This window comes from Ictidomys tridecemlineatus, chromosome 11 (assembly GCF_052094955.1).
Source record: "Ictidomys tridecemlineatus isolate mIctTri1 chromosome 11, mIctTri1.hap1, whole genome shotgun sequence".
NCBI lineage: Eukaryota > Metazoa > Chordata > Mammalia > Rodentia > Sciuridae > Ictidomys > Ictidomys tridecemlineatus.
In genome coordinates, this window is record NC_135487.1 from 31,777,807 (window position 1) to 31,793,125 (window position 15,319).

At 40.9% G+C, this 15,319-nt stretch overlaps 1 protein-coding gene across 4 annotated transcripts in view; it reads left to right on the forward strand.

Annotated features, from left to right (window-relative positions):
• The window catches only part of Kdm4a (lysine demethylase 4A), a 53,538-nt gene that overhangs the window by 20,066 nt on the left and 18,153 nt on the right, over positions 1 to 15,319 (forward strand). For all 4 annotated transcript variants that reach the window (XM_005317916.3, XM_013364673.4, XM_078026112.1 and 1 more), the window contains 2 exons: positions 1,320 to 1,690; positions 12,202 to 12,322. In XM_005317916.3, coding sequence (XP_005317973.2) covers positions 1,320 to 1,690; positions 12,202 to 12,322 — 492 coding nt within the window. The remainder of the gene's footprint in view (positions 1 to 1,319; positions 1,691 to 12,201; positions 12,323 to 15,319) is intronic.

The window sequence follows — 15,319 nt, forward strand, 5'->3', positions numbered from 1 at the left end:
TTGAACCCAGGGCCTTATCTGTGCTAGGCAAATACTCTACCAACTGAGCTATATCCTAGCCCCATTTTTTGTGTAGTTTTTGATCCTACTCATTGAAACTGGAACACTTTACCACTGAGCTAAATCCCTTGTCCTTATTGATTTATTTATTTTTAGGAGTACCAGGGGTTGAACTCAGGCACACTTGACCACTGAGCCACATCCCCAGCCCTATTTTGTATTTTATTTAGAGACAAAGTCTTACTGAGTTGTTTAGTGCCTTGCTTTTGCTGAGGCTGGCTTTGAACTTGCAATCCTCCTGCCTCAGCCTCCCGAGCTGCTGGGAGTACAGGTGTGTGTAACTGTGCCCGGCCCAGTCCTTATTTTTTACTTTGAGACAGGGCTTTGTTAAGTTGCTCAAGGGTTTTGCAGTGTTGCTGACGTTGGTCTCAACCTTGCAATCCTCCTGCCTAAGACTCCTGAGCTGCTGGGATTATAGGTGTGTACCATTATATCCAGCATCTTTTTTTTAAATTTTGAAATAAGGTCTTGTCAAGTTGCCCAGGCTGGTCTCAAATTTAGGATCCCCCTGTCTTAGCCTTGCAAGTAGCTGGGATTAATAGGTATGTGTCATCATGCCTGGCTTATTTTTAAAAATATTTAATTGACATATAGTTGTACGTGTTTATGGGATACAGTGTGGTGATTTAATTTGTGTGTATGTAATGATCAAGTTCAGGGTGCCTCCCATTTTAGAGTTTGTTTACTTTGGGGCTTGAGGGTCCATTTGTATGAGAATGGTGTGGTCAGTAGTGCTTCAGAGCAGTCAGCAGGTGTTCATGAGGTTAGAATTGTTAGTGAGAGGCTTGTGTCAGTCTTGGTCAGGCTTGAACAAATCTGTTCATGATGCCATGGTGTGTCTGCTGACAGTCAGAAAGTCCTGTATACTCAAACCTGAGGCTGGGTTGGCTTCTCTTCAGCAATTCTTCTGGCTGGGGTATCTGGATCCTCTGCTGAGCTTAGGCTTTCATCTCTTGCAGGACTGTGAGGAAGAGGCAGAGCTGCTTGCTGAGTGCTCTCTGTGAAGGCTGTTACCAGCAGTTACAGTTAGGAGGTCTGAAGATAAGTGGTAGTGTCCTCACATGATAAATTAGAGGAAGAAATGGAGGCCTGTGTGGCTGAGGTGTTAGCCCAGATCACACAAGGACCCTGTAATTGACAGCCAGAATTTGAAGCCAGGTCTTACTTCTAGCCCATGCTCCTTTTGTTTTGTCTTTATCTTCATGAAGTTCACATGTTCAGGAGGAACCTGGCTTTTCTAATGTCTATGTATGTTTCAGATTACTCTGACTCCACTGATGTTAAATTTGAAGAGCTCAAAAACGTCAAGCTAGAAGAGGAGGAGGATGAGGAGGAACAAGAGGCAGCTGCTCTGGATCTTTCTGTGAACCCTGCTTCTATGGGAGGACGCCTTATCTTCTCTGGTTCCAAAAAGAAATCATTTTCTAGCCTGGGATCCAGTTCTTCTCGGGATTCTCTTTCTTCTGATTCAGAAACCAGTGAGCCACTCTCCTGTCAAGCTCAAGGGCAAACAGGAGTTCTCACTGTGCATAGCTATGCCAAAGGGGATGGCAGAGTCACCATGGGAGAGCCATGCATCAGGAAGAAAGGCAGTGCCCCCAGAAGTATCAGTGAACAGGAGCTGACAGAGGTATGTCTCTGGACAGTGGTTTGGGAGTCAGCTACCCTGGAAGACATCCTGTGGAGGGGAGTTGGGCCTGTGGGGTGGAGGTGCTGCAGGAGTCCAGGAGAGCAGAAGAAACCCCCTGTCAATGCCTCCAGCATGCATTATTGTGTCAGATAAAAAGCCAGGTGACATTCATTCTTTTTTAGCTTGTTCTTTATTGGGAATTAATAATTTTTTACTGTTGATCCAGAGCATTTTATCTTAGCAGCTTCAGTGACTGGCAGATCCTTAGCCCAGTTGAATGTACTCTATAGTGTGGGGTGACACTCCTTGCCTTAGAAGCACAGGGTTAGAATGGTAGCCATTATAGCCCAGATGCTTGGGGGTTTGGGATTAGATGGCCCTTTTACTCTAAAATTCAAGGGTATTTTTTCTCAGCCTGATTTTCCTGGGGAGGCCCAGCAAATCATTGATAGGGGGTCATTTTAGATATCAGGATACTTTCCCAAAACTGTAAATGTGAACATGTTTGTTCACCCTTCATCCTAGATCACACTGTCAATAGCAGCTTTTTCTTGTTAGTTTTGTGCAAAATGGTTCCCTGCTGAGAGGGATTCAGAGCTGTGTTAGGTGCAACTGGACTCCTGCTACCCAAGTGACCTGCTCTTACTGCATGGCTTCACAGTTTGTGTGGACCAGCTGCTGCTTGTGTGGAGTGGCACATAGTAGTAGCTCATGCAGAAGGTCCTTGTAATTCCTTGTTCTTGTACCTTTACTTTTTTTTTCTTAGGTGCTTGGTATCAAACCCAGAGCCTTATGTACTTTTAAGTAGATATCCTACTGCTGAGCTATACCTCTGGCCCCTTTTTTACTTTTTAAAAATTTATCTCCTAAAAGTGTTTTATTTTGGGTACCATGGTGCATTCCTGTAATCCCAGCTACTTGAGAGGCTGAGGCAGGAGGATCTCAAGTTTGAGGCCAGCCTCAGCAATTTATTTAGGCCCTAAGCAAATTAGCGAGATCCTCTCTTAAAAAAGGGCTGGGGATGTGGCTCAGTGGTAAAGTGCCACTGGGTTTAAAAACAAAACAAAACAGTTTTTATTGAAAAATTTCTAAAGAACATGGAAATAGAATGCCATCATGAGTTCCCATGCTCACTCATCATTCATGTATAATTATTAACATTTGAAGTATTTGTTTTGTATCTGTTTTGGATGAACTAGTAACACTCATTTCGTATCCATATTTTCTTAGTATTGCCTGTAGTCCCTTTTTATGTTATTTTTTCCCCTTGTCTTTAATTTTTATTTATTTTTTGGTATTGGGGATTGAATTCAGGGGTACTCAACCACTGAGCCACATCTCCAGCCCTATTTTGTATTTTATTTAAAGACTAGGTCTCACTGAGTTGCTTAGCACCTCTTTTTTTGATGAGGCTGGCTTTGAACTCTCCATCCTCCTGCCTCAGCCTCCCGAGCTGCTGAGATTACAGATGTGCACCACTGTGCCCAGCTCCCCTTGTCTTTAATTCTCAAATTCTTCTCTTTGAGTTCTCTGAGTCTCAGGGCTGTTTCTGTAGTCTTCCTTTTACCATTTGAATGTTCCACCATCCATCTCTTGGTGGTTGCAGGCTAATGAGCGAATAACCACTGTGTTTCCTTCTCATTGCCTCTGGTTGCTGCTCTCACTGCCTCTTATGAGAGCATCTGTGAGAGAGGGATTTTAGCTTTTCCAAGCTGGAGTTCTTAGACTTGTATTGCCATCTGGCCATTCTTGGTCACAAGCCTTCAAGCCTCTATGTTCTTCTGTGGTGCCACAATTCACCCTGTCCTGCTTTTCTAGCATCCTCTGGTTTCCATCGTGATCAGAAAGCAATTAAGAAGTAGCAAAGACTTATTATATACTAAATACTTCATATGCATTGTTCAGTCTATGCTTTACTGTTAAATTAATTTTAAAAAAATATTTAATTTTTAGTTGTAGTTGGACACAATACCTTTATCTATTTATTTATTTATTTTCATGTGGTACTGAGGATCAAACCCAGGGCCTTTCATGTGCTAGGCAGGCACTCTACTGCTAAGCCACAACTCGAGCCCCCTTAATTTAATTTTTTTAGCGTCACATTTTTCTGTTTTTGTTTTTTTTTTTTTTGAAAGCATGCAAAGAAGGAATACAAAATACCACGATATCCATCTCTTTTCCTCCCAAATTTTAAATCAGTTAAGTGATAGAAGAATCAGGCATATGGAGGTTTGTATGTTATCATATTAACAATTAACATGATTGAACAAAATGACTTTTAACCCATGGCCAAATGACCCTTCTACTCATTTAATCTCAATTTGATGGATGATCTACCTAGTCATAGGCAGTCCTGTAAACCACAGGCTCCTCCTGGGGAAAAGTATTTTCCAGTCAGCGTCCACATTATAAGAGTAAGACTACAACACTCTTTTCTGCAAAAGGCAGATCCTGGCTAAGTGGTGGTGCATAATTAACACATTCAAGGCAGTGAGAGAAACCAGGAATCCTTCCACATGGAAATCTGCAGGCAAAGGATGTTTCCAACAAGCCTCTCTTCAGTCCTCTGCTCATAAGCCTTTCTGGTTCCTTTTCCTTTCTGTGTGAACTTCTCAGTTTTAGCCTGATGGCGAAGTCATCCATCTACTCCAGCATGTACTGGCTGGCTTAAACAACTTAAATTCTCCAAAAATACTGTGACTGCACTGCCTCATTGCTCTCCTTTTTAATCACTTATGGCCTGTCTACTGTGGCCAGGACTGTGCCTTTAAGGATCTCAAGTTCCTCAAGAACTAGAGGAATAGACAGGAGTACATAATTCCAGCACTTGATGATAGGTGATTTAGGATCAGCTGAAGATTTGGCAGCTTAGCCTCTGGTTGGGAGAGGAGCTCAGGATGGCTGTAGAGAAGGAGGCATTTTGCCTGAGCCAAGAGGTTAGGAAGAGTATGCCAGGTAGACAGAATGAAATTGAAGCAAGAATCTAGGAGAGGAAGATGTTCTACATGGTGATGATAGCACATTGGAGTCAGAGGTTGATTTTGTCTCAGTCATATAGGATTGTAAAAGACCCTGGATACAATTAGCGGGCACCAAGAACTGGTAATTCCAGCTACTTTGGAGGCTGAGGCAGAAGGATTGCAAGTTCCAGGGCAGTCTCAGTAACTTAGCATGACCCTATCTCAAAATGAAAAATAGAAAGGACTAGGAATATAGCTCAGTGGTAAAGTTTTCAAAATAAAAGAAAAAGAAAAAGCCTAAATACGGTGAGAGGCTTGAGGGGGAACTGAGAGGCTTGAGGGGGAACGGTGAGCTGGCAGAAGAAGGCTCCTTACTCCCAATCTGAGTTTGGAGACCAAGAGCTTCCATGGTGTGTGTGATTTTATTTATTTATTTATTTATTTATTTATTTATTTATTCGTTTTTTTAGTTGTAGTTGGACACAGTACCTTTATTTATTTTTATGTGGTGCTAAGGACCGAACTCAGGGCCTTGCACAGTGAGGCGAGCACTCTACTGCTGAGCCATAATCCTAGCCCCAATTTTTTTTTTAATTGAAAAAAAAAAAGTTATTTTGTTGTACCTCTTTAACCCCAGCCCCAATTTTTTTTAATTGAAAAAAATGTTATTGTATTTTGTTATACCTCTTTAAAATTTATTTTATGTGGTGCTGAGGATTGGACCCAGTGCCTCACACATGCTAGGCAAGAGCTCTATCTCTGAGATACAACTACAGCCCATATTTTAAAAATTAATATGATACCAATAATATTAGCATATTATATTAATATTATATATTGTATTAATATATTATTATTAATATTAATTTGTTCTAATTATACTACATGATAGTAGAATGCATTTTGATATATCACATATAAATGGAGTATAACTTCCCATTTGTTTGGTTGTACATGATATAGTTACACAGATCATGTAAACATATGCACATAGTGTAATAATGTCTTATTTATTCTACTATATCCATATTCTTTTAAATGCAGGCAAAAAATGCAAAGTCAATAATGCAGGGAGCCTGCACATATTACTTATATCTTAATAGTTGTTAGGCTCTCGTCACATTTTCTTTACCCATTGTTTTTATTTGTTGATTTTTTTTTTTTTTTTGAAAGCAAAGCCCATATACTATGCCATTTCTTCCCTATTTTAGATGTATTTTTATTTTTAAATCTTTATTTATTTTTGGTATTAGGGATTGAACCCAGAGGTACTTGACCACTCAGCCACATCTTCAGCCCTTCTTATTTTTTATTTTGAGAAATAGGTCAGGGGAACAAGGAGAGAATTTGACCAGAGCCAGGGGAGAAGTACTCACGTACTCAAGATGTGACTATGGGTGCCTTGTATTAAAGGGCAGGAACCTGCCAGGCGAGGGAAGTTGAAGGAAATGGGGGAGAGGGGAGTGATTGGATCCTGGTGGGTCTAACAAGATGGGTAGGAATAGGATGCCAGTGCATGTGGAAGGAAAGGAAGGGATGACTGCAGACCGGCTTTTCCTCACCACCCCCACCAACATTGTGATAAAATATACATGACATAAACTTTGCCTTTTAACCATTCTTTAATGTACTGTTCAGTGGCAATAGTATATTTCACATTGTTGTGCGACCTTCACCAGGATGCGGATGTTTTTGAGGTAGAAGGAGGCAGGTTGTCTCCTCAGGTCTCCTGGGATCTGTCATGCCCAACCTTTATTGAGAGCCACTATTCCTAGAAATTTCCTTGCTTCCTGAATGGTTCCCTTTCTCCTTTGAAATCCTGTAGTACTTGCTCCTCAAAGTAATTGCCATAGGTTGGTGAAGAAGATAAACTTCTAAAAGCTAGGCTCTGTGCCACATTCATCCTTACTTCTGGAGACCATGCTTGACCCATGAGCTCTCTGTAATCATGGAATGAGTGACTATAAAGAAGGTCAAGGTCAGGTTTGTTCTTTTTGGGTGGGGGGGCACCAGGGATTGAATCCAGGGTCACTTAACCACTGAGCTACATCCCCAGCCCTTTTTATTTTTTATTTTGAGACAGGGTCTCGCTAAGTTGCTGAGGTTGGCTTTGAACTTGTGATCTTCCTGCCTCAGCCTCCAGAGCCACTGGGATTACGGGTGTGCGCCACTGCACCCAGCTCAGGTTTGTTTTCCTAAGAAATTGACATCAGGACTGATTGATTAGGTGGAATGGGAGACTTGATAGGTGTGGGGCCTAAAGTCAAATAGCTTTACCCATCCCTAGAGAGGTTTGATTGCATTAAGTCTATACTCTGTGTTTTGAGAGTGCCCTTTGTTCTCCCACACAACTTCAGAATCCCCCAAGCTGCATTTGTTACTGTTTGCTATTCAGTTATGTTAGTTTACATTAAGGGTCTTTTATAAGGCATTCTGGTAAACTGTACTTTTGGTGAAAGTGCCCTGGTTTGCTCATTGCTGAAGTACCAGTTTCATTTAACTGCAGAATGAACCATAGCAGCATTCAATCTCTAGAAGGTTTAGTTAGTTCAAGCTGCTTTGAAAAAATGAGTTTCCAAAACAAGAACTGGAAAACATTTGCTGCTTCTCTGTACAGAACAAGTCTTTATCATTTACCTTGACACTTGTGCCAGATGTTAGAAGAAGGAACAGAATTCTAGAGGCTTGAGCTCTCCTGTAGGCAGGGATCTGGAATACTCTACCTGCTGCCCCATCTATCCTCAAAAAGAGCCCTTAAGGGAAGAGTTCATTACTCCTTTTTTTTTTTTTTAAAGAGAATTTTTTTAATATTTATTATTTTTTTAATATTTATTTTTTAGTTTTCGGCGGATACGTCTTTGTTTGTATGTGGTGCTGAGGGTCGAACCCGGGCCACACACATGCCAGGCGAGTGCGCTACCGCTTGAGCCACATCCCCAGTCCCCCATTACTCCTTTTTTGTAGTTGTGTTTCTTCTTACCCAGGCCCACAGCTAGATGGCTAAACTGGAATTTGTACCATCATGTTGTTGTATGCTGAAGGGATTTAGGAAATGGAGCACATTTCAGGAAGTGCAGCACTGTGAGGAGGTTTTGGATGCCATGTAGCAGAAGGAATGTTTAATTAGGAGATAAGGAAGTGTAAAAAGATAACCACATTTTTGGGGGGGTGGGTGGTACCGGGGATTGAACTCAGGAGCACTCAGCCGCTGAGCCACATCCCCAGCCCTATTATGTATTTTATTTAGAGACAGGGTCTCACTCAGTTGTTTAGCATCTCACCTTTCCTGCAGCTGATTTTGAACTCACCATCCTCTTGCTTCAGTGCTGGGATTATAGGCGTGCACCATTGCGCCAGGCAATTTCCACATATTTGAATAGATTTGTTTGGTCAGCATTATGTCAGTGGAAAGGGACAGTCTCCATACTGTGACATCAGGTCTTTCTCTGACTGGGTTATAAGTTCTTCAAGGTTATAGGTCATGTTTCCTTCCTCTGTGCATTACCAGGGCATCACATGCTGGGATATAGGAGGCACTTTGGACCAACAGGACAATAAAGACATCTTCTTCCATTCCCATAGCCACAGACTGCTTGCTGTTCTTGATCTTGACTCCTATTTTCTCTAATACTTGGATCTATAAAAGGTTTTCTGTCTATCTTCTACGTTGTATTTTCTGTTGCTGAGACAAGTTATCATAAATTTTTAGACTGAAAACCACACAAATTTTTTATTTTATAGTTCTTGTATTTAGAAGTCAGCAATGAATCTGTTAAAATGAAAATAATAATAGGGCTGTGTTCCTTCTTCAGAGCTGTAGAAGAACTCATTTCCTTGCTCTTTCCAGCTTCTGTAGACCACCCTCATTCCTTGGCTCATGACTCCTCTTCCATCTTCAAAGGCAGCAATATGTAGCTAAATCTTTCTCACATCATGTCACTAGTTGGCTCCGTTTGCTTTCCTTGCCTGTTATTGGCATCATTGTGATTACATGGGGCCTGCCAGGTAACCCATGTAATCACAATGGGGCCTGCCAGGTAACCCATGTAATCACCCACTTTACAGCCATCTGATTAGCAACCTTAATTCTCCTTTGTTATATAATATTAACAGGGATTGGAATGTAGACATGCTTTGGGAACATAATTTTTCTACTATGTATCTTTTTTTTTTTTTAAAGTTTTTTAAGGTGTTGATGGACCTTTACTTTATTCATTTATTTATATGTGGTGCTGAGAATCGAACCTAGTGCTTTACACATGTGAGACTAAGTGCTTTACTACTGAGCCACAACCCAAGCCCCTTTCTACTATGTGTCTTAACATCTCCCTTTTATAACCTTTTTTTTTAAAAAATATTTTGGGTATAAAACCATACTCATATAACCCCTATTGTAAAATTTGGTTTTGGAGAATGTTTCTTTCTCAAACTATGATCTGATTCTGTTTCTTAAATAGAAATATTCCTTCTTTTGCTCTATAATATGTTCATGTCTTAGTTCCTTATTGTCTGTCTGTGGGAATTAATCTCAAAAATAAGTCCTGACAACTCCCAGTTGCTCAGTTCTTCTGGTGACTCCTTCTTGAAGCTGCTCCTTCTTTAGCTTTCTGACATTTTTCTTAACCTGTTTGCCTCTGAATCATCTTTTTCTTACCTGTCTGCCTCTTCTCTACATCCCCATAGCCACAGAAGACCTGATCTTCAAACTTCTCCTTCACTGGTAATCTCATCCACTCCAATTTTAATTCTGTATTTTTTGATTTTCTAATTGTTTTGGTTTTAGATAGGGCCTTACTATAATGCCCAGGCTAGTCTTAACTTGTGGGCTCCAGTGGACTGTAAGCAGGTACATGCTGTCTGGCAAAATTTTTATTACTGAACCTGATGGTGAGGATTCCCATATTTACAGCTTTTGCTTTGACCTCTTTTCTAAACCCCAGTCTGAATTTCTTACTGCCTCCCTGAGATTTCCAAATGGGAGAACCATGGATCTATAGCATGTGTCCCACACACAGCATGTTTAATTTGGTTTGTTGTTATCCCCTACTTCTTCCATACACATGGTCTTAAGCATCTTTTACCTCTCTTACCTTGGTGATCTAAGCTAGAAATCGCCACTGTTTCTGGTTCCTTTATTCTCATCCTTTTTCTTTCTAGTCTCTGCCACATGGCAAGTTAAGCCTATTATATAGGCATCTTCAAAGTGAGGAGTGCAAGAAGATTGTTGGGGTATAGGAATAAAATGAACTTTATTTTTATCTTATCCTTTTACAGGATATTTTTATTTTATTTTATTTTATTTTTTATTTATTTATTTTTTTTAAAGAGAGAGGAGAGAGAGAGAGAGAGAGAGAGAGAGAGAATTTTTTTTTTTAATATTTATTTTTTAGTTCTCGGCGGACACAACATATTTGTTGGTATGTGGTGCTGAGGATCGAACCCGGGCCGCACGCATGCCAGGCGAGCGCGCTACCGCTTGAGCCACATCCCCAGCCCGGATATTTTAATTTTAAAACACATAAGAGCCTGGGCATGATGGCACAGGCCTGTAACTCCAGCTATTCTGGAAGTTGAGGCGGGAAGATTACAAGTGTGAGGCCAGCCTTGGCAAATAAGCAGAGATACTCAGCTAGTTAGCAAGTCCCCTGTCTCCAAATAAAGAATAAAAATAAAAAGAGCTGGGGCTGTAGCTCAGTGGTAAAGTACCCCTGAGTTCAGTCCCTAGTACAAAACAAAAGAAATACATACATACGTGTGTGTGTGTGTGTGTGTGTGTATATATATATATATATGTAGGTTTTGGAGTGCATGCTCCAAAATTCATTCACATGCAAACACTACCAAAAAAATTATTGGCAAGTATGGGGATTCCAGTTTGTTGTAGCCAAAGAACCTTTTCTTTTTTTGGTACCAGGTATTGAACCCAGGGACATTTAACCTCTGAGCTACATCCCCAGTTCTTTTTTATTTTTTATTTTGAGACAGGGTCTTGCTAAATTCCTGAAGCTGGCTTTGAATTTGTGATCCTCCTGCCTCAGCCTCCCAAGTTGCTGAGATTACAGGCATGTGCCACTGTGTGTGGCTAAAGAACCTTTCCTTAAGTGAAATCTCACTCATTTGAAAATGTAAATCAAAATCAAAGTTGTTATGGCCAGAAATGAGGTGGGGCCCAGTTCATTCTGATGGAGGTTCTTGAGGAGTATTGCTGAAATACATATTTTTTATTGTTGTTATAATGCTGGGGTTTCAAACTGGCATGTTATGCATACTAGAGGTACATGCTGTATCACTAAGACACCCCTAGTTTTCATCTGATGTAGTTTCCTGCCACTTTAGACTGTGTAGTGTAGGTCTAATTGAAAGTTTATGATTGTATTAGTCTTTGTGGACATCAGGAGTCACAGTTCCTAAGGTTTTCAGTCTTTCACCTTTTCCTGTATTCTGACATTCTTACTTCCTCATGTGAGCCAGGATCACAATACTTTCAGTCCATTTCTCCACACTTCCTTTTTTTCCTGTGTAGATCTTTCTTTGTACAGAATAGGTTCTCAGTGAATATGTGTTGAATGAATGAACAAGTGGACACTGAAACCTATTAATAATATTAACTTCTGGAGGAGCAGGCTCTATTCTGTACCTGGCTGGTGCACAATTTGTTTTGTCTTGGGATCCCAATTGTGGTCCTTAGACTCTGAGGTTTTGTGTAGTTGCACATAGAGTTCATGAGCTCCAGCATCTTTTCTGAAGTGGCACTGCAGTGCTGCCACTTCTCTTTAGAACTCTAAGGCATTAGTTTTTTTTCACTATTGCAAAGTGGCCCTCTTCCAGGCTTCATTTTCTTGCTTAATCGGTTTTGCCAACCCTGCATTTCCTAATGTCAGTATGACCAAATTTTAAGTGTGTTGATTAAAAAGAAACTCTTATGTAGTATTACTGAGTCAATCCTCTACATCTTAAACCTAATTACATCTGCTATTGCATTCTGTAAATGTAGTGTTAAATCAATCTTCCCATTGTAGCTAAGGCAGAGTTTTAGATGCACTCTGCTCTGGCTGATATTCTCCCCTAGAGAAGAAACTAGCAGGAATTAACAGTCTCCATGAGAGTTGAGGGCTCAACAGTTTATAAGGAAAATCTCGTCTGTTTTCCTTGTAATGGTTCAGGTGCCCTCACCCCTTTGAATGTTCTCTAGACTTTCAACCTGGATGGCCCTGCTACCTGGAAAATTATAACTGGTGCTATACTGACTTCCTAGTCCCAAGAATGGGGCAGCTGGGCTCCTGTGGAGCTCACAGACTTGTCTCATAACAGTCAGCTTAAGGGGGGAGATGCATGGTTTTTTTGACCTGGAGAAGGATTGGTTTTTGGTATATTTGTTTTAGATTGCTGGGGATTGAATCCAGGGCCATGCACATGCTAGGCAAGTGTTATACTACTGAGTGACATCCCCAGCCCTCCCCCTCACTCCCCAGTTGGTTTTCATTGTAAGTCACACCTCTGCTGTGTGTCAAGTTGAGGCAAGACTAATTGGATTCCCTTTGGTATGCTCAGGTTGCAGATGAATACATGTTTTCCCTGGAAGAGAATAAGAAGTCAAAGGGTCGCCGACAGCCCTTAAGCAAGCTTCCACGCCATCACCCACTGGTGTTACAGGATTGTGTCAGTGATGATGGTAAGTTTAGTCTCCTCTCTTCACTAGGGAGAAAGAGGCTCATCACATTGGGACTTGCTCTGATAAGATGTCAGAAGGTCATGCTCAGAAACAAGAATGGACCTATGGCTGAAGTGTTTTTCCCAATACTCCATATAGATGATGGATTTCTTTTTGTATCTAATTTGCTAATTGAATTTCATTATCAGTTTGAGTCCTAGGAGTCCTTTCTTAGGAGATACAAGGCTAATTTTTTTTTTTTCAGAATAGCAAATTTTGTCAATGATACCAAGCCCTGTGCTGGATGTGTGGATACAAAGGGAAATAAGTTAGGTCTGTTCCCTCCAGATGCTCACAGGGTAGTGGGGCAAACAGATTAAAGAAAGAAGAGGCTCCAATCCAGGCAGAGGAGACCACATGAGTAATCATGGAGAAGAGAAACAGGAGTGGATTTGCTGGGAACTGTTCTTGGCTCAGTGTGGCTCAAGTTCAAGGGTAAAGCTAGGGAGTGACAGGTGGGATAGGAGGAGCAAAGTAGCCATGAGGTCAAGTCATAGACAGCGTTATTGTGAGCCCAGAGTGAGAACCTTTTCTCACAGGCATTCTGGAGCTCTTGAAGTATTTTAAGCAGAAGAATAGCATGGTCAGAAGGACATTAGAAAGATTGTTCCTTATGATGATAGCTTCTTGAGAATGACTTTGAGTGTACCAGTTGAGCTTCTCAGATATAAGATCTAAGGATGGCAGTGGGAGGGGTGCAAAAAGGAAGTATAGAGAAGATCAGGCCAGCTGAATTTGGTGACTGGTATAGAGCTGTGAGGGTACTCAGTAAGGGAGAAAGATGAATTGATGGCCTCCCTGATTTATAGCTTTGGTTGGGTTTGGAGACCTGCATTCAGTGTCTAGAGGATGTAGACTTGGTCAGCTGTAGAGAAAGCACGGAAATGAGTGAGCAGAGGTTGAGAATAGGTGCACAGAGGAAGGAAGGAGGAAGCCTGTGAATGAGACAGAGAAGAGGATGAGGAGACATATGCAAGGAAAACCAGGAACTGTGGCACTGAAGCTCAGGGAATGAGGACAGTAGTGGAGACTGGTTTCCTATGCTGCTTGGAGCCTAGGACTCAATAGGAAGAGTGCTGAAGAGCCTCAGCACACTTGGGAGAATGGAGTCACTTGACTTGTTGCTTTGACTAGAGCTGGGCCTTTTCCCACCTTGTCCTCTCCATGTGATCTGTCGTCAGAGCCCCATCTCTGCAGTTTTCCTTGGTACAAAGCCTATGATAAGGAACAGTCAGAATAGTGGCCAGATCTGGAGTTGGGTCTCAAGGTATCCCCTGAGCTTGTGCTCTGGTCCAGTTCCAAGAAGAGCTCCAGCCTACTTTTGTGGTTGTCCACTTCATGCTTTAAAGGAACAGAGACTGTAGAAAACTGAAAAAGCAGAAAAGTTATAGAGGAAAAGAAAATTTCCCATACGCCTATTCTCCAGAGATGAGCACAGTGAATATATAATGTATCATCTTGCTGATTTTTCCATACATACATATTATGTCTTTTTAAAAATAATCTGATAAACTCCCCCAGGTTTTTGTGATGAAAAATGCTCAAATGTGGTAAGCTGAAGAGATGGAATCATTGCATGCTTTCCATGTGTGTTTTAATGATTCTTAACCAGAACACTGTCACTTAGTTTTGCCTTATTGCTTTCTTTCTCTCAGTAACTTAGTTTATGTACATATATATATACACACCTGTCTTTCACATTCTTTGAAAGTAAGTTGTAATCATCAGATTACTTCATTTAAATATAGCAATAGGCACATTTCCTAAGGATTCTCCCTTAAATACTAGACTGCTGTCATACCTAGGACAGTAGCTCCATAACATTTTCTTATCCTCCAACCAGATCTTTCTTTTCCTGCTCACCCCAATAATGTGTTTTAGGATTATACGTTATACTTGTAAGTTGGCTTTCTTTAGTCTCTTTAGTCTGGTATACCCTTACCCCATTTTTAAAAAAATTTAAATTTTTTTGTGTGCTAGGAATTGAACCCAGGGGTGCTTTACCACTGAGCTACATCATTAATTCTTTCTATTTTTTATTTTAAGACAGGGTCTTGCTAAGTTGCTAAGGCTGGCCTTGAACTTGGGATTCTCCTGCCTCAAAACATTTACTTGCTGGAATTACGGACATGTATTTGGATTGAGGCATGCCTGGCCCTTGCCCCACATTTAAAAAAAATATATATTTGTATTTGAGGCATAACATTTTTAGTGAAATGTTAAGAATTAACTATACGTCTCTGTGAAGTTACACATGTGAACTGTTAAAATTTTGATTCTTGCAATTTTCACTTAACACAGTGAACATTTTCCCTCATCATTCAGTATTCACATATGGAATGATTTTGGCCGCTTTTGACTTTGTAAAGTAGAACAGACGTCAGTGTTTTACGTTTTTAGTTGTTATTATGAGCCTGTCTGTTTTTATTTCTTTCATCACATCTCAGTCACTCTTTTTTAGGCCAAGGTTATGAGACACATCTGTGGGCACCATGGCTCCTGACTGGGTTTGAACAGTGAGGCTCTGAGGGGTTACTTTTACTTGCCTGCACTGGTCTCCTTTTGCTACAGTGGCCTTCACTGAGTCTCCACACAATGGCAGTTGCCAGATCCCTTCATATTGAACATGACTGTGAGGCAGATTAGAAAATGACTTGTCTTTACTGCCAGAAGATACCTAGTACAACTCTTAAAAATATAAATTTAATTCTTAGCTTCCTGAGACACTGGATTCAGTACACAGGCTGTTATTGGCCAGCCTCTGGTCAGACTTAGCATTACATTGTAGGGCTAAGATAAGGATTCACTGTGGACATGTGGCACTGCTCTCCTCTTAGGCAGAGCCAGGAGAAATTGGGGATTCCCTGCTCATAATAGGCAGATACCCACTGACCTTTCCAGGGGAAGCTGGCAAGTCCTCACCAAGGACCATCATGTGACAAACTTTAAAGTTTGCCA